The sequence below is a fragment of the Chroicocephalus ridibundus genome, chromosome 6 (genome assembly GCF_963924245.1).
Source record: "Chroicocephalus ridibundus chromosome 6, bChrRid1.1, whole genome shotgun sequence".
NCBI classification, from domain to species: Eukaryota; Metazoa; Chordata; class Aves; order Charadriiformes; family Laridae; genus Chroicocephalus; species Chroicocephalus ridibundus.
The window spans coordinates 21,162,234-21,180,683 of NC_086289.1; the positions used below are offsets into that span (position 1 = coordinate 21,162,234).

An 18,450-nucleotide genomic window follows, 5' to 3' on the forward strand; every position below is an offset into this window, starting at 1 on the left:
GTTGCTGTGGCATACTCAAAGCTTAATTACTTATTTATACATTAGCAACAACAATTTCAACTATATCCTAGGCCTCTCCTTTGATAAGGGAAGTGGCAACATTTTTTAAACTAGGTTTTTTTACAGATGATAGCACAGCCTGGTTGCCAGAGATACCTGTGTTTATAACATCAAGTATTATAGCTGTTGCCATAGAGCTGTCCTTTCTTTAATGGATTCTTAGAACAATTTAATTGTTCCCTTTGATGGATTTGCATTTGTACATTTACATACACACAGATACAAATCAACCATGGGATGAAATTGTACCTGCATGTATAGATGAGGCTATTCCTATATTCCTATATAGACATGTTAAAGGAATAAACTTCACAAAACTCCTTGTAGTATACTGGTAATATTCTTTGTAATATACTATAATAATCCTTGTAATATTCTAGTAATATACTAGAACTGAATGACCCAGAAAGAGGACTGCACTAAACTTTGCTCATGTGGGTGGCAGGCTTCACTCATGACACTCACACGTGACACAAACAGAGTGCACCCAGCCAGGGTAGACCATCTTTAGACTCTTCCCTCCACATGTATTCATATGTAGCAACAAGTGACATTTTGAGAGCAATACAAAAACATGCTTTTCCCAGATTCCCATGTCTATTCTTGCAACTACCTCCGGCAAGCAGAATGGCTGGGGTAGCAACTCATTTCAGACTGAAAGCCAAGAATCTGTTCTTGTATGTCTTTGGCATGTCATACTGGAGCTCTGAATGTTGACAACTCACACGGGTACAGCCTGCAGCAGCATCCCACATATTCTGATCCTCTTTGAAACTCTTTATACAATAGGGTTTCAAATACATTGTGAGCAGAAGAAAACAACCCCCCACGTTCTATTTTGGTATGTTGAGCCTAAAGTCTATTGGCTGGGAGCTGTCATCAGACATGACCATATGTTACCCAATGGTATTACAAGTAAATCCTAATTGAGTGCAAATTATGAAGATTAAAGTCACCTCAGATTTAGCTGCATTATGTTGAGGCAAATGTATTTCAAAGTCCTGTTTAAAATGCTGCAATTCTCAGCACAGAAATTAACAGGCTGTCATTGCCTTGGATTTTATGAGCTGTTCTAAATGTCTGGAGTTCCTTGTTTGGAGCCCTTAGTCATAGAATATAAGAATAGTCCTTTGCAGCTCAGGCTGAAAAACACCAAAGACAATGTATTGTCAACAACTTTGGAAAAAATATTAAATATTGATACAAGTAAGTCACTGCAGAATCTCCTGGTATAAGCTTTTCATAAATAATTGTAAAAGACTGGATGACTGCTTTTCTAATTGGGGTTTAAATCAAAGTTTTGCATTTAAGCAATCCACTGTCCGGATAAACCAGGAACAGTTTATAACAGACAATACCTTACCATTTGGAAACAATTAACTGCCAGAAAGATCTTCCTTGATGATTGAAGTTTATTGCTGTTTCATAAGAGGGCTGTAAAGTAGTAAGGAGCTGAACTTCATCTATTGGTGCACTTTGGATGATGCACTCCATTTTAATGAGATTAAAGGTTTAATGCAGATAAAAGATTTTTATCTGTTCAGTGCACCTGGATTCAACACAGGGATTTCAGTGTGGTTCACAGAGAGTCATCGGAGAGCTACATTCATCTTAATAGATAAGAGCTTCTGACTTCTTTTCTTCTTTTCTATTCCGTACAAAACCAAAATGATGAGGACACGTTTCTTCCTGTTTTCAGCGCTGATCATGTGCAGCATACCTGCTGAGGAAATCTTTCAGCCAACTCTGGTGCTGGACATGGCTAAAGTCCTTCTGGATAACTACTGCTATCCTGAAAACCTAGTGGGAATGCAAGAAGCCATTGAACAAGCAATCAAGAGTGGGGAGATCCTGGACATCTCAGATCCAAAAATGCTGGCCAGTGTCTTGACAGCTGGAGTGCAGGGTGCTCTGAATGACCCAAGACTGGTGATTTCCTATGAACCATCACTGCATGCAGCTCCCAAACAAGAAGCTGGGGCTTCCCCCACTCGTGAACAGCTCCTGAGTCTTATTGAGCATGTGGTCATGTATGACAAGCTGGAGGGCAATGTTGGCTACCTGAGGATTGATTATATCATAGGACAGGAAGCTGTGCAGAAAGTTGGAGCTTTTCTGGTGGACAAGGTTTGGAAGACACTGATAGAGACATCTGCCCTGGTGATAGATCTTCGTCACAGCACTGGGGGACAGATTTCTGGACTCCCCTTCATCATCTCATACTTGCATGAAGCAGACAAGATGCTGCATGTTGAGACCGTATACAATCGACCCTCCAATACCACCACAGAGATATGGACACTGCCAAAGGTGTTGGGAGAGAGGTACGGCAAAGACAAGGATGTCATTGTTTTGATCAGCCGCCACACCACAGGAGTGGCTGAAGATGTGGCTTACATCCTCAAGCACATGAACAGGGCTATCACTGTTGGGGAGAAGACAGCTGGGGGCTCACTGGACATCCAGAAGCTGCGTATTGGCCCCTCCAATTTCTATATGATGGTTCCCGTGTCACGATCTGTGAGCCCCTTGAGTGGGGGTGGACAGAGCTGGGAGGTGAGTGGGGTGATGCCATGTGTGGCTACTGAGGCAGAGCAAGCCTTGCAGAAATCCCTGGACATCCTGGCAATGCGCAGAGCAGTGCCTGGCACCCTAAGCCACCTCATAAACATATTAAAGGACTACTACAGCTTAGTGGAGCGAGTACCAGCACTGCTGCGGCACCTCATCGCCTCTGACTTCTCTTCTGTGCAGTCAGCAGAGGACCTAGCCTCTAAGCTCAACGCTGAAATGCAGACCTTATCTGAAGACCCCCGCCTGTTGGTCCGAGTCATGATGCCAGGCGAAGCTGCTGCCCCTGCTGCTGAGAAGCCAATTGCAGTGGCAGCTAACTTACCTGACAATGAGCAACTGCTGCATGCCCTGGTGGATACTGTCTTCAAGGTGTCAGTGTTGCCAGGCAATGTTGGCTACATGCGCTTTGATGAGTTTGCAGATGCCTCTGTGCTTGCTAAACTGGGACCTTACATTGTCCACAAAGTGTGGGAGCCCCTCCAAAATACAGAGAACTTGATCATGGACCTACGTTACAACCCTGGTGGCCCTTCCTCCTCCGCTGTGCCTCTGCTACTCTCCTATTTCCAAGATCCTGCTGCTGGCCCTGTCCATCTTTTCACAACATATGACAGGCGCACCAACCACACGCAGGAGCACAACAGCCAGGTAGAACTGCTGGGCCAGCCCTATGGGGCTCAGCGTGGTATCTACTTGCTCACCAGCCACCACACTGCTACAGCTGCTGAGGAGTTTGCTTACCTCATGCAGTCCCTGGGTCGTGCCACACTGATTGGTGAGATCACAGCAGGAAGCCTCTCACACACCCGTACTTTCCCTCTGCTGCAGCCTGAGCAGGGAATAACCCATGGCCTAACTATCACAGTTCCTGTTATCACCTTCATAGACAACCATGGGGAAAGCTGGATGGGTGGGGGAGTTGTGCCTGATGCCATAGTCTTGGCTGAGGATGCACTGGAGAAGGCTGCAGAGGTACTAGCTTTTCACAAGAACATGGGAGTACTTTTGGAAGGTACTGGGCAACTCCTAGAGGCTCACTATGCCATCCCAGAAGTGGCTGGTAAGGCCAGTGCTATGCTCAGCACCAAACGGGCCCAAGGAGGCTATCGATCAGCTGTAGACTTTGAGACATTGGCTTCCCAGCTTACCAGTGACTTGCAGGAGGCCTCGGGGGACCATCGGCTTCATGTCTTCCACAGCCATGTGGAACCAACACCAGAAGAACAGATTCCCAACATGATTCCCAGCCCTGAGGAGCTGAGCTACATCATTGAGGCACTCTTCAAAATTGAGGTATTGCCAGGCAATCTGGGCTACCTTCGCTTTGATATGATGGCTGAGGCAGAAACAGTGAAGGCCATTGGACCCCAGCTGATACAGATGGTATGGAACAAGCTGGTGGACACAGATGCCATGATTATTGACATGAGGTACAACACAGGTGGCTACTCCACTGCTATCCCAATACTTTGTTCCTACTTCTTTGAACCGGAGCCTCGGCAACACCTCTACACTGTCTTCGATCGTAGTACCTCCCGCAGCACAGAGGTGTGGACTCTCCCCCAAGTCACCGGCAAGAGATACGGCTCCCTTAAGGACATCTACATCCTAACAAGCCATATGAGTGGCTCAGCAGCTGAAGCTTTCACTCGTTCTATGAAGGATCTACACCGGGCTACAGTTATTGGTGAGCCAACAGTAGGTGGTTCCCTCTCAGTGGGTATTTATCGTGTTGGTAACAGTTCCTTATATGCCTCCATCCCTAGCCAAGTGGTGCTCAGCCCGGTCACTGGCAAAGTATGGAGTGTGTCTGGGGTGGAGCCACACATCACCATCCAGGCCAGTGAAGCCATGGCTGTAGCTCAGCACATTGCCAACCTGCGTGCTCAGGTGCCACAGACACTGCAAACTGTAGGCAAGCTTGTGGCAGATAATTATGCCTTTGTGGACATTGGGACTGTTATAGCATCCAACCTCACACAGAACATCAACAAAGGTGGTTATAAAAGGATTAATACAGAAGAGGAGCTGGCCAGGAAGGTGACAGCCAACTTGCAAGCTCTTTCTGATGATGAGCACCTGAAATTACTCTACATCCCTGAACATGCCAAGGACAACATCCCAGGGATCATGCCAAAACAGGTACAGTTGACTTGTACCCAGTTATAATGATGCCAGCTAGAATGGGAGCACTGAGTCAGGTATCTTATCTTGTTTCTAGCCCATATGACAAACCCACCAGGATTTACCTGTACCCAGAAGAGAAGCCAGTGCCTGAGTGGGTTTTGGAGGCTGAGGGCTCTCTGACACTAAGGCAAGTCAGGGTAGTAGCTTGTGGTACTAGATGGTAGTTCTGGATGCATGCAACTTGGGAAGAACCCTCAGGCTTTGAATCTCTTTCAGTTGCCATCTCACACAAGCAAATATGCACGGCTTCACAGTGAGAGGAAAGATACCTCATTGTCTCTATGATCCCCTCTCTTTTAGTGCTATGCCCTTTCAAGCATAATAAATTAATGCCGAAACCCACTGGTTACAAACCAAGTTTGTAATTTAAGAAAAATTTGGTTGGAGCAGAGTAAATGCATACACCCACAAAACATGCAGCCACATACTCTTTAATGGATTTTTCTATATAAAATTGCTGTACCTGACTTCTATTACACCAGAATAATGAGCAACTCCTTTGCTAGTGACAGTGGAAGGTTGTTCTGATTGTATCTCATGCTCAGCATCAGACAATTTCCCAGTGACCTAGAAATACTTTGGAAGAAGTATCTGGTGGAAGTTAGGTGACCCCAGGGAGAAACTGATTTTTAATAATCTACTTTTGCCCTTGCTGTGTGGTTTGCATAACAGTCTGTGCTTTGTTCTGAGCCTGGGTATTTATACACTGGTCTGCCTTGGCAATCTTTCTTGTTCATTGTTGTGTTGGACGTAGCTCCCAGGAGCACTTGTTAAAATTCCATCCTCAAATTAAAGGGAGGGTTAGGATAACCTGATCCCTGTCTTGGATGGAGTTAGCTCCCTTCTGGCTACTGCTCTAGCATGGCTATCAGAGACGTCTTTTCTCTAGGGACTCATAAAATTACTTTTTGAAGAGAATATATTTGTCTTTGCAATGAACCGGGGTATACCAAGTGTCAGGTAACTATTAAATGTTTCCTGGGGGAGGAAATCTGTGGGCTTCCACCCTCTGAAGTTTTTGGCATGCATGATTTAAAGTGGGCATGACCTTTGTGGTATTATCTCCAACACTAAGGTCAAGGACAAAGTCTAAGCATTGCCAGGGATGACATTTTTTTCAAGTTTGTTAACCAAGAAATGCTGGCCCCATTCTTGCCTCTGAGCTTAAATGGAAATGGAAATAATTAATTAAAGGATTTTTCTATTCTGTCACTCTCTTCCCCTCCTACATTTGTCGGCCGTAGAAAGCTTCACTCTAAAGGTCTTTTTGACAGAGCTCCCTGTGAAATTATTAGCAATATATCAGTAGTGATGCATGAAAATTTCTCCCCATTCTGCAAAGTGGACCCATCTTGCAAATTAGTCAGTGTTTTCACTGAAGGCTGTTAATGGATATTGTTGGCTATTTTTACTTGTTCAAACCTTATTTACTTTATTCAGACCTTTAATGTTGAGAACAGGATGTACAGGACAAATATCTTCTTTGTCACATGACATGAAATTCTGATCCTGATAGAGTGAGGAAATGCCGTTATACTAATTAATGCCTCTGTTTACCTCAGTTCTTTGTCAAGCAAATTGATTGGAAGAGGTCAGGGATATATCCATAAGAATCCATATGGATTTCCTTCCATAAGAAGGAAATCACATCAGTGTGGATGAAAATCAGGACAAATGTGAGCTTTCTTCAAGGGGAGATATTGTATAAATAGCAGAGGAAAAGCATGGATCTCTTATGAGGCTAAAATTATTTCCAAAGGTGTATGCATTCCCTCATAGTGCTTGAGGAAACTGGGAGGCAGAGAAACAAGAGAGCGGTGTTAAGACATTTTAAGGTGAAAGAGGGTGAGTGAATGAAGACACATAGAAGTAGAGGATTTTCCTTGTGATAGAGGTGAAAGAAAATTCACCTATTCGACAGAGCACTGGGCAGCAAGAGTACCTTCATTTCCAGCCTTGCTTTTGCAGGGCCAAGAGGGATGCTTTCTGTGGAAAATTTCAGGAATACCCCATACCAATACCCCAGAGGGCAAATGCCTTAAGATTACAGTGAAGCTTGCATGATGGCAGTAATTGCATTTGTAAATTATTTTTTTTTTTGACAGTCCTATACATGGACATAGTGGCTCTCTTAATCTGTATCACATTTATTCCTCAAAAATCTAAAAGCCAGTTTTTCTCTTGTGCTACCTACCTTCACAGCCATACTTTCCCTTGAAAGTGGGATTTTCTTGATAACGACCTTGACAGTGAAGCAGATCCAACACAATTAAGTGAAAGTGATGATGAATAACTGCAGGAAGGATGGGATGGGACATAGGAGACAGACAAGTGAAATGCATGTAGACCTTTGCATCTGCTACACTAGAATAGCTGCTGAAGCATAATACAGGGTAGTGAATACGTCTCCTCTGTGACAGCAGCAAGGTCAATGCTAGCCGGAGTTGTCTGCTGTATAAATACCGCTTTCCAAAGTCAGACTTCCCAGAGGCAAATATTATATATATTGTTTGTGATTCAGAAAATAGCATTTTCCTTATAAGGCAGAGCTCTGTAAACTTGCTGATGTGCAGTTCAATAATCCCTACTTCTTATTCTTCCGTTTACCTCTCTCTCTGTCCAGTCATACCTTCCCTTCCACACCGAAATATTTGTGTTCATGAATATCTGAGTATTGTAGGCTACCTATGGAAGAACTGCTGCCTGATTTTGGCAAATGTTTTACATCAATTTTAAGTGACAAGAGTGCCCCTGAGTCACTCTTTTCGCCCCTTGATAATGCCCAAATAATTTTAATGCAGTCTTCACACCTAGGAGTATTTTTGTGTTAATGTTTTAGATAAACAGCTGAAAATGATGATCAGAGTAAAAGACAAAAAGGAATCCTTTAAAAGAGAAATTGTTCCTGCATTTGAAGTCCTCCTTTTCACAGATAAATAATATGTATCTATAGCAGAATATTGTACTTGCTGAAGGAGGCAATAGTTACAGATGTTTCACCAGAAAGGAGTATAGTTTGCTGATGTCCCTTCATTAATGAGTGAAATCAAAACGCTCAACCTCAAAGTGTCAAGGTAGATAATCAAATTGCTACATCTATTGCCAATAGGTGGAAAAAAATGTTGTGGGCCCATACAATGCTGGTTTATATCAACATAAACACGGTAAAGTCTGTGGAATTATACAAATTTGCGCAAGCCAAAAAGATGTCTTGTGTTTAACACTCATTGACTCTTTACCTTTTGCAATTCATGCTTGCTTCTTGTATTTGGTGCAGAAAAGACTATGACACTTTGTTAATCACTTTTGTTCTTTTTCTACTACCTTTCATCTTCTGATCTTGATACTCAAGCTCAGTGCAGCTATATGTGCAGTTAAAATCCCACCAGAGATTCGTTTGTGCTCATTTTTTCCCATTGGCATTAATGTTACAGTAGATTTGGCCATTAGTTTTAGAGAATTTCAGTGGGTTTTGGATGAAAAACAAATTTTAGCCAGAAATTGTGTTTTCAAATTTTGCTTTCAAATGTAATATTCCAGAGTGTTGACTAGAAAATAACTGCTCACTGGCTTGCAACCAGTATGTTACAAGCTGTGTATTGTCAGAGTGAGCTTACACACCACTGCGCAGTGTTGCGCTTTGCGAGGCGAAAGTACAGCTTCTCACTCTGCCCTGCACTCCCTCAATGGGGACTGAGAGCCTTAAAATAACCTCTTTTAATCCTTTCACAGTCACAGAGGGTTTTCGGCGTTTGCTTCTGGTAACACCCCCCTCCTAGCTGTCTTGGTGCAAGGGGGGACAGGATTAGAATTCAAAGGTACAGTAGTTCTGGAAAAACTGGAGAAACGATCTGTGAAAATCAGGATGAGATTAAATAGGAACATATGCAGGGTTCTTACACAGTTTCTAAGGTGGTAGTCATTGACTGCACAACTCTGGGAGAAAAACAGCTTGTTTAGGCGGAGTCCTATAAAAAGGTATATGGGTTCTTCAGAGTTGAACACAAGTCAGTATAGTCAAGTTGTTGCAGTAAAAAATAATCATCAAACTGGAATGGGTAAGGAGGAATATAATCAATAAGATGTGCAGTCTTCTGCTACATTCAACTCTAAAAAAATTCAGGTGGAGCATACTATGTGCAGTCTTGGGTGATGCTTCTCTGGAAAGGTGTGGCTCAAGAGGGGAGACAGCAGAAAAAGAGGAACAGGGGTAAAGAGAAGACTGAATAAGAGTAATTTTGAAAAAGTTTCAAAGATTTGAGTTGTTTATTCCAGAGAGAAGAAAACTGAGAGGAGACATGAAAACAGTCTTCAGATACATAAGAGGCTGTTTCAAATATGAAGAGAATAAGCTGTTCCCTTGTCCATGGTAAATAGGCCAAGAAGTAATGCACTTAAACTGTAGAAAGTAGTGAACTAAGACTGTTTATACTAGATATTAAAAACATCTTTGAAATAGTAAGGCTAGTGACGTGCTAGACTGGATTGCCTGGAAATCACCCAGTTAAATGGGTGTTTTTAAGAGCACGGGAGTCGGCTGTCAGGGATATAGCTGATCCTGCGCAGTCCTTGAGCTGGGGGAACCTACTAGGATGGACAGTTCCATTCCAGCCTGTGAGGGTACACAAGGAACCCAAATGTTGTTCTAAGAAAGAAAGGTGCAAACCTGCCACACAGCCCCCAAGAATTCATGGTTCTTAAATCAATTTCAGGATTTTCAATGGCACAAAGGTGTTGGCTGATAATATTTTAACAGCTGGAAGCTGACAGCACTAGCAGCCTGAGTGGAAATCAGAGTTACGTTACAATGGTCAGCACAAAATTAGCTATGAAAATACTGTTTCCATCTAAATAGACAAAACAATTTGGGGGACAAGTGAAAGGGGATAAAAGAGGGAAGAGAGGCACAGTTGAAAAAGTAGTTTGTCCATGGTTGGGTATGTGTCAGTAGCAGAACCAGGGATGAAACTCCATGCATGTGTCCCAGGGCAGCATTCTAGGTCCTATTTTGTGTCACATCACTTGTTCCAGCTATCCCACTTACTTGTGGAAGGAGACTGCAAAATAGGGCTGGAGACCGTATATAGTTAATGAAAAACAATTCTTCCTTGGCTTAAGTGGTGTTAGCTTGGAGGTCCTTTAGTCTAGCCGCATTGCTTATAGTGTTCTTACTAAGGCACCTGAGGGTTTATATTTAACATCAAGTCCTTTGTATGTAAACATTGCCTGACTGAACTCCAGGATCTTACTTTCAGCTGCATCCTGTCCCAGCTTGTCCTTGGCCTGCAGACAGACCCCTGCCTTCCAAAGGAGAGTGCGCTGCTCTCTGAAGCTAGACTCACCTCCTTAGGTACCAGCACAAACCGCCTGCGTGCCAGTGTCATGAACCTGCAGTTTTCCAGGACAGTAACTTCACAGTCAGTGCCAGCCTCCTCCCCTCCTTTGCTTAAAACTAAGAGGCTTTCCACACCCCCAGAATTACATTCTGAGTGCTTTTCATCTGACTTCTGGTCTTAGAGCCTTTAGAATAGATATATTTTCATACCTTTTCCTGCAACCATGAAGTGAAAGAGTTCCTTTGAGATCCTTGCATATTCGTTTTACCCCATGAGACCTGAGGCTTTAAGAACAACCTGCCCACCTTGAAATCTGTAATGAATTTCCAAGAGTTAGCGACACCGCTAGCAAGTACTGAAGTCCTCAGTGAACTGAGATGTGATGCAGCACAGTAAAAGAACATGTAGAAAAAAAATTTACCAGACATAGACAGAGAGGTTATTCTTAATGAACATACTTATGGGTATGCATCTACCAACTATTGTTGGAGAGCTAAGAAATCTGTGTGTTCAATTAAAATATCATTAGTAAGTGGCTGAGAGCAACACATCAATTTTATTCGTAGATGTTAACAATGAGTGATGATTTTTTCCTCCTGGGGGGACCAGTAGTTCTGAACTAGATATAAGCTCTGTCAGAACAATGCAATGCATGCTGGATATATTCTTCAAAACTGTGATTTGTTAATCAAAGTACGGTGGGCAGATCAAGTAGCATTGCTGTCACTGGGAAGTGGATTGGAAATGACAAACTCAGTAGTGCTGGACTGATGTTTGCAGTCCAGATACAATGGATATTTTTGCAAGGTACAGTGAGAAAGAAGGGTACAGAAAAGGACTCAGTAGAGTTTGATTTTACAATCAGATCAACAACTACTGGCCAACAGGGCTTTTAAATTAATGTTTGAAATTTTGGCAATTTTGGCATACGGAAGGCACTGAACGCAGAAGAAGCCTAGGGCAGCCAGAAGTGTGATATGGTGGGTAGTTTTCCCCCAGGTAAAGGTAAAGAGCTTCAGCTGTGTCAAATATGGCTGCAGTGACACCCTCTTTCTGCTGTGGCAGACCTGGTTTTGGTGCAGCACAAGCGCAGGCCAGAACACTACATGTAGGGCAGGAGATTGCCTGACTCCTCTACCATTGCAGAACGCCCAAATTCCTCCCAAATTCTGCAGCATGTTGCAGGTTGGGAGAGCACCTTTTAGCACATGGCTCACTGCTGACTCCTTGTTCTTCTGGGTGTAAAAGTATGGATCGTCTGGGGCTGAGCTATGGCAGAGGGCAACTGATTAAAAAGCAAGTATAAAATCATTTTCACAGCAACACTGAGGAGAAGAGGCCAAATTGGTGAAGGTCACATAAGTCATACGTATCCCAAAGCTTTACCTCCTTAAGCTGAAGGAAAGTCTTCCATTTTCAGACACATGCGTGCAAAACATAAGTTTGGCAATAGGAACAGGCTGTGTCTCCAATGCATGTAGGGGTTATTAGAATAACTTTATTAGCTGGCTACACATTGCTATTTAAAAAAAAAGTCTGCTCTTTAATAACATAAGCTAAACAAAATGAAATTAATCACAGCCTAACACGTGAGACCGCAGGCACGTGGACACCATATAAGAGATTTAACACATCTACCTCACGAATATCCTAGCACATGCCCAACACATCAGGTCCTCACTGTCACAGGGACTAGCTCATTAAAAGAGGCTGGGGCCAACCTCACCTGTAGCCAGCAGCTGTTTGTCAGCTGAGGCCAATCAAGAGATTATAAAAGTCCCGAGTGCCTTATTTAGAAAGAGCTACTTAAAAAAAACCCAGGGGGGCTTGGGTGGCAGGCCCAGAATAGCAGCCTATGTTGCAGGCTGGGGGATGGTCCTTGTAGTCTGCTCAGCCTCTTTTGTCTGAGGAAATTCCTGTATTTTTGAAAAATAAACTGAGCCCTGACAAATAGGTGCCTGATCCAGAATCTGGGCATGCTATTGACGCACCCTCTACTGGGCAAGCAGTGCAGCAACCAGTGCTAACCTTTGCATTAATATGCAATAATTTGCATTAATATGCAAAAAGCTTAATATCATTCATTGTGTTCTTCAAACGTGGTTACATTCCTCACGTGTGTTCCACCTGGACTAAACTTGACCCACATAATTCTTTTTGAATCTTGTGCCAAGCTATCAGTGCCAGCAAATTATTTGCTTTGTTTTTCCAAACTCTTTCAGATCCCTTCCCCAGAAGTATTTGAAGATCTGATTAAATTTTCATTCCACACAAATGTATTTGAAAACAACGTCGGCTATCTGAGATTCGATATGTTTGGAGACTATGAACTTCTAACCCAGGTGTCCGACCTACTGGTAGAGCATGTTTGGAAGAAAATTGTTCACACGGATGCATTAATCATAGACATGAGGTAAACCTTTGAATGGCAAATAACCAAAGCTCTTTCAAAACGGCATTTTACTTGTAACAGTGAATTAGCTTTACATGGCTTACTGTCCTGTTTACATGCTAACATTGCTGGGATTAAATGAGAAAAGGAAAACAGCCAAGGAAAACAATAACAGTCTGGAAGTATATCTCAAGATAAATTTTACCGTCACTTAAGATGTTTAGAACTAAATAGGCAAATTTAGGGAGTATGTTGCAGAACGCAATCCTGCAGGAACGATATCACATCTGTTTTCTTTCTCTGATTTCTTTCTAATCTAACTCTGCGTGTGCCTTGTATTAATTATATAAATATATATGGCTTAATTAAATCTTTTAATGCAGGCAGTGGGCAAGTGATTGAACAGTCAAAAAAGACAGACCATGCATAAGGCTGTGTTACAACATCTAGTTTGCCTTATCTGCAGTGATAGATTTTCCTGGGCAATCAGCCCTGTATAGAATGACCCTTCTGCTCAGAGCACAAAGGTGCCTTAAAGGTACTGTTGCCTCAAAGGTACTGTAGCAGTCCTAGACCATGCTGCAGCAAGCTGTAGCATCATATGCCTGCTCTCGACTTAGGATTCTGTTGGACACTTCAGTGCGTCAACAATGCTCCAAATCTTAGGAGCCAGAAGATGGCATCCGTTTGTTGCTAGCTATCAAAGCAGATGAATATCACAAATATGCATTTCCCATACAATATTTAGGTAAGTCATTCCCTTGTTTTAGTTCAGTGCTAATGTTTGTGAGCCTAGAATATTACAAATATCAACTAAAGAAAAGAAGGTCTTTGTGAAAACTCATTTTTAATGCTAGAACCACTTATGTCCATTGCCATCACAGGGCTCTCAATATTTGGTAATCTTCTTAATACTCTTCTGGGATTTACAGCGTGTGCAGGAAAAGATGAGCATGGAGATGAGAGTAGAGAGAGAGATCTCACTATGCACAGAGCACGGAGAAGGGAGGGCAGCAACGAAAAAGCCACACCCATGACTGAATTTCAGTTCAGCAAAGGCACCACCATCTTCCAATAGACTTGAGATAGGACTGTGACTTTCCTCTTTCTTGCCCCACTTTTCTCCCAAGCTAAAACTCATATCAGGGCCAGCGGCAATGAAACAGCAAAGGTGAAATCATGTCTGAGCTACCAAATGGTCTTATTACAGTTCTTTTCTTGGGTTGCTTTGGTGTTTTTGTATTTAATGTATTTCCAGCCCTTTGAGTGCACACAAAAGACCTGGTCTCTGAAGGCGTGTGAAAGAGAACCCAAACATTTTCCCTTTTGAAATTGTCCCTAAACCAATCTTATGGTTTTAAGGCAAGGATGATAATTTCAACTTTGCATGGGATTAACCATAATGAATAATGTTTCTCATCTTACAAGTTTCCCTCCCTGGAACAGATGGGCTACTCACGAACTTCATATTTTGATAATTTCAATTTTGCATGGGCTTAACCATAATGCATAATGTCTCTCACCTTAATAGTTCCCCTTCCTGGAACAGCTGTGCCACTCATGAACTTCATATTTTTAACTTTCACAGCATTGAGAAGAGACACTGATAACTGAACAGCTTCCCTAATGTCACACAAGAAGTCTGTAATGAAGTACTTCACATATCAATACTGTTTGTTTTACAAACAGTCTTCATAGACTTGTATGAAATTAAACTACAACCAAAGTTTTCAAACATGACAGTCCTAAATGAAGCAGCTAATGCAATGTTTATGCACAAAAAGAAATGGCCTGATCTTACAAGGTGACAAACACCAAGTATTCTCATTGTGTGCAGCAGGAAATAAGAACATCATAGTTCTACAAACATATGTTGCTTAAATTGGGATCTACATTTATATATTAGGATTTAGGTATTTACTCATGCTGCCTATGTCAGTAACAGCATGGGTTATTCAGAGGAGAAGAATAACAAGAATCTGATGTTTCTCTGCAGATTGAGTCTTCGCTTACTTTCTGAATTTTTGCTGGGTTGAATCAAGAAAAAAATAGACCATTCAGTTTTATGTTTGCTTTTGAAGTCAGTTGTGAGCAGTAACAGTCCAAGACTCTTAGACGGGATTTTGTTTTTCTGACAAATGTACAAATGATGATAGGGGAGAATTAATGTAAATGTATCAAAATGTAGCCATAAGCCCCTTTCAGTACTGATGTTAAGGAACAACACTTGGAAGGGAGATTTTCAATTGTTCCCTAAATATTTTTAATTTTTGAAAAGGTACAATATTGGAGGCTCCACAACTTCCGTAGCAATCCTATGTTCATACTTCTTGGATGAAGGACACCAAATTCTCTTGGACAAAGTTTATGACAGACCCAGTGACTCAGTAAAGGAAATATGGACCCAGCCACAGCTCAAAGGTAAAAGGACTATTTCTTTTTAGAGTAGTTTTTCATTTCAGATGTCTCTCCTTGTGTATTTTAAAGTGAGCCATTAGAAACCATAACTCATTTGGTGAAAGCACCTGCCACGATTAGCTCAAGCTGTGCAGAGAATGTAAAAACAAAAACGTCCATTTCAGACATGTCCCTCAATGCCATCTGTGAATAACAATTTATTGCTCCTAGGAATGGCATGTATTTGGCACGAAGGTTTGTAAACTTGTCCCCAAAAGTGTAGCTGAATACTGTGGGCAGCGGTTGTGACTTGTTGCTTTTAAAAGTTGCCAAAATTAAAAATAAATCCTGTGCTGCCTAGACCTCTACTAATATCTCTTCCAATACTCACACATAGTTTTATATGTAGCTTCTCACTTCCTACCCGTGTAATCCACTATTTCAGTAGATTAAAACACCTACAATAGCCCAGTTTGTCCAGAGAATGCAAGACAGAAAGAAAAGCACTAAATTTTGCACATTTGAGTGAGTTTGGAGCATTTGGCAATGTATCACCCCACACACACACCCCCACGCACCCTGCCCTGCTGTTCAAGGAAGTTGAAAAGATGCAGTAACATGCAGAAACGGAGCTGTTCAGTGCTCATAAAGTGAAGTTAGGGTGCTAAGAAGCCTTAAACATTGGTTTAAATTGTTTTCCCCTTTAAAGCTAAGATAGTACCAAAAAAGGTATCACAATGGTGTCTGCAGTTATTGTCTTGGAGCATACTGAAATGGTTAAACTTTGTCACAGGCTACAGGGTCCATCTATCTTCCCAGGCAGTCAGAGGTGGGCTGTGCTAAGCGATATGATTACTATGGACACATTCCAGTTCCCATCAAAGAGAACAGGCAGACTCATATTAACTTCAAAGGAGCTGGATCTGGTCCTGTATTATATATATCTGCTGTGAAAAGGGTCTTCTAATGGACATTACGTCTATAGTAAAATGAGAAGAGCAAAGATGGTGTGAAAATTAATTACCATGCTATTGTCCCTTCTCTTGCAGTTTAGTATGAGAATTTTGTGTCATATTGTAACTTACTCAAAGAATTACATTTTTAAAGCAGTTTAGAGTAGTTTTCAAGTTATCAGGTCATAATTATGACACACTGGTCACCTTTTCAAAGGAACTAAGCTCTCAAAAATTATCTAGCATGTTCAGATATATTGAAAATAAGGTGCAAAAAATCTTCTACTGCTGTCAGCTGGTTTATGTAAGAAAATGAGATAACTTGGCTCATATCCTAGTAATAAAGGAGTATTTGTTGAAGGGCTTGCAACAAAGGCCATGCAACAGCTTCCATTTATAGACTATAAAAAGACTGTGGGAAACCGCTATAATTATAATTTCATAAAATGCTGCCTGCATAGTTTGCAGGCCAAGCTCTGTGACAGCCGTGTTCCTAAAGCAGGGATGAGAGTGAAACTGAACATGCTCCTGGCTGAGCTTTGAGTATTCCTGCTGGAGCAGTGAAAAATGTCGCTTTCCTCACCTGCCTATCCCACTCCTTTGATGGGAGCTAGAGCTCCTGTAAAAGTCAAAGCCACAGAAGAGCCAGAAGTAGTAACCAGAATCTGGCCTCCTGGCTGGAGGAGTTTCATAACCAGAAACTGATGGCACAAGAGCACCACATAGGGTGACAGTGTAAAGTGTGCTTTAACATCATAGGTACAAAGTAAATTTCCAAACTTCTTTGGTTGTTAACAGCAGGTAGGGAATGAAGTGTGTTGTATCTTGGCTTCTCTTTCTCCATTATGCAAATAAATCTCTGAAAGTGGATGCATTTTTTGTCCTTTCCGGCAGGGGAGAGGTATGGCTCTCAGAAGGGGCTTATAATCCTCACCAGTGCTGTGACGGCTGGGGCTGCCGAAGAGTTTGTATACATAATGAAGAGACTGGGCAGAGCCCTCATCATTGGGGAACAGACCAGTGGTGGCTGCCATTCCCCACAGACACATCAAGTAGATGATACCAACTTCTACATCATCATCCCCACCTCCAGATCAGTCATCTCTGCAGAGAGCACTTCCTGGGAAGGGAAAGGGGTGCCTCCCCACATGGAAACACCAGCTGACACAGCACTCATCAAAGCAAAGGAGATGCTCAGTGCTCACCTGCACAGCTCTAGATAGCCCAGTGGGGGAATGTGCCCCTGGAAAAAAGGTAGTCTGTAATTTTCAAAGGAGTCCAAGGGACTTAACACTCTCAGGAGCTGAACCAATAATGGGTTTGAGAACTCAGAGCAGGATTTAGCCATAATTTAGGTAACTAATGCAAAATTGAGACTCTAAAAATCTCACAGCATGCGTATGTGCATACGTGCATGTGAGGACATGAGCAGGCTACAAGTGCCCCTCCTCCTTTTGTTATCTGTCTAGCTCGGTAAACCATGGGTTGTTTACTGCACAAGAGCCCAGTTCCAATAGGAGGAGGTGCAGGCCCTTCTTCTACCCAGAATAATTCACAAGCATGAACAATGGTGCTGTTCTGGGCAGCAGCAGTAGATTTGAGTTCCTATCAGCTGTGGGAGGCTTCACAATGGAGTCCCATTTTTTGTGTAAGTTTTCTAGTAACCATGTTCTTAAGGAAAGCAAGCTACCTCCCCAGATGTAAACCCTAGAAAGGTGCGGAAACTTTATTTCAATCTCTATGGTCAGTAGTTGGTTCCCTGTACACAGCTTGAAGTTACCCCCTTTTCAACATGCTGAGTTTTTTAGCACATTCTGTGAAACCTAACTGGGCATGGCTGAGATACTTGGATAATTCACTGGGGTTTCTGGATTCCTCTCCTGTGGTCAAATGTAAATGATAGTTGTTACAGTGCCTGTTTTTAGCTCCAAATCACAGAGATTTCCTTTGGTCCCATAGAAAATCCCACCTGTCAATATTGAAGCCATGCGAACCACCTCAACGCATTTACGCAAAGATAGAAAAGGCACCTCTGCTCCTTTGGAAATTGTGTACATTCCTATTTATACATATTAAAGGAGAATTAACAGTAGCTGGGAGAGTCTGTTTTCCAAAATGCAAGAGCTAAATTAGTCTCTTCTTCATTTCATCATTTAGATGTACCAAAAGTAACCATTCCCAGTCTGTCAGGGTTGCCCAGACTCCTGGTATTTCTTAGGTGCATGCTGGCTTCCCTCCTAGTATCTGGTAGAGAGATGGGGAATGAGCAGGAGAAAGGCAGTACATTGACTCTTTCACCTAGTGCTCAGATCAACAGAGTCAGGGAAAAGAATCATATGTTTTTACTTAAGGCTAAAAACAGATTGCTGCCTGCCCTGCCCCAAAGACAAGAAGAAAGCAGAGAAGCATCCTTCACACCCTGTTAACAAGCTACTTATTAAGTAATAGTGTATTCCAGGGCAACTAATAGAGTTATTGACATGAGCTTAATCAATGCATGACATTCCTCCTCTTTCTTGCAAGTCTTATCTAGCCATCTGTCTTTGTAATG

At 42.2% G+C, this 18,450-nt stretch overlaps 1 protein-coding gene across 1 annotated transcript; it reads left to right on the forward strand.

The window, feature by feature from the left end:
- The first annotated feature begins 1,728 nt into the window (after positions 1-1,728).
- On the forward strand, positions 1,729-17,122 carry RBP3 (retinol binding protein 3). The gene is made up of 4 exons (XM_063339981.1): positions 1,729-4,776; positions 12,380-12,570; positions 14,828-14,970; positions 16,794-17,122. Exons 1-4 carry the CDS (start codon positions 1,729-1,731, stop codon positions 17,120-17,122), a joined length of 3,711 nt encoding a protein of 1,236 aa, XP_063196051.1.
- Positions 17,123-18,450: the final 1,328 nt, after the last annotated feature.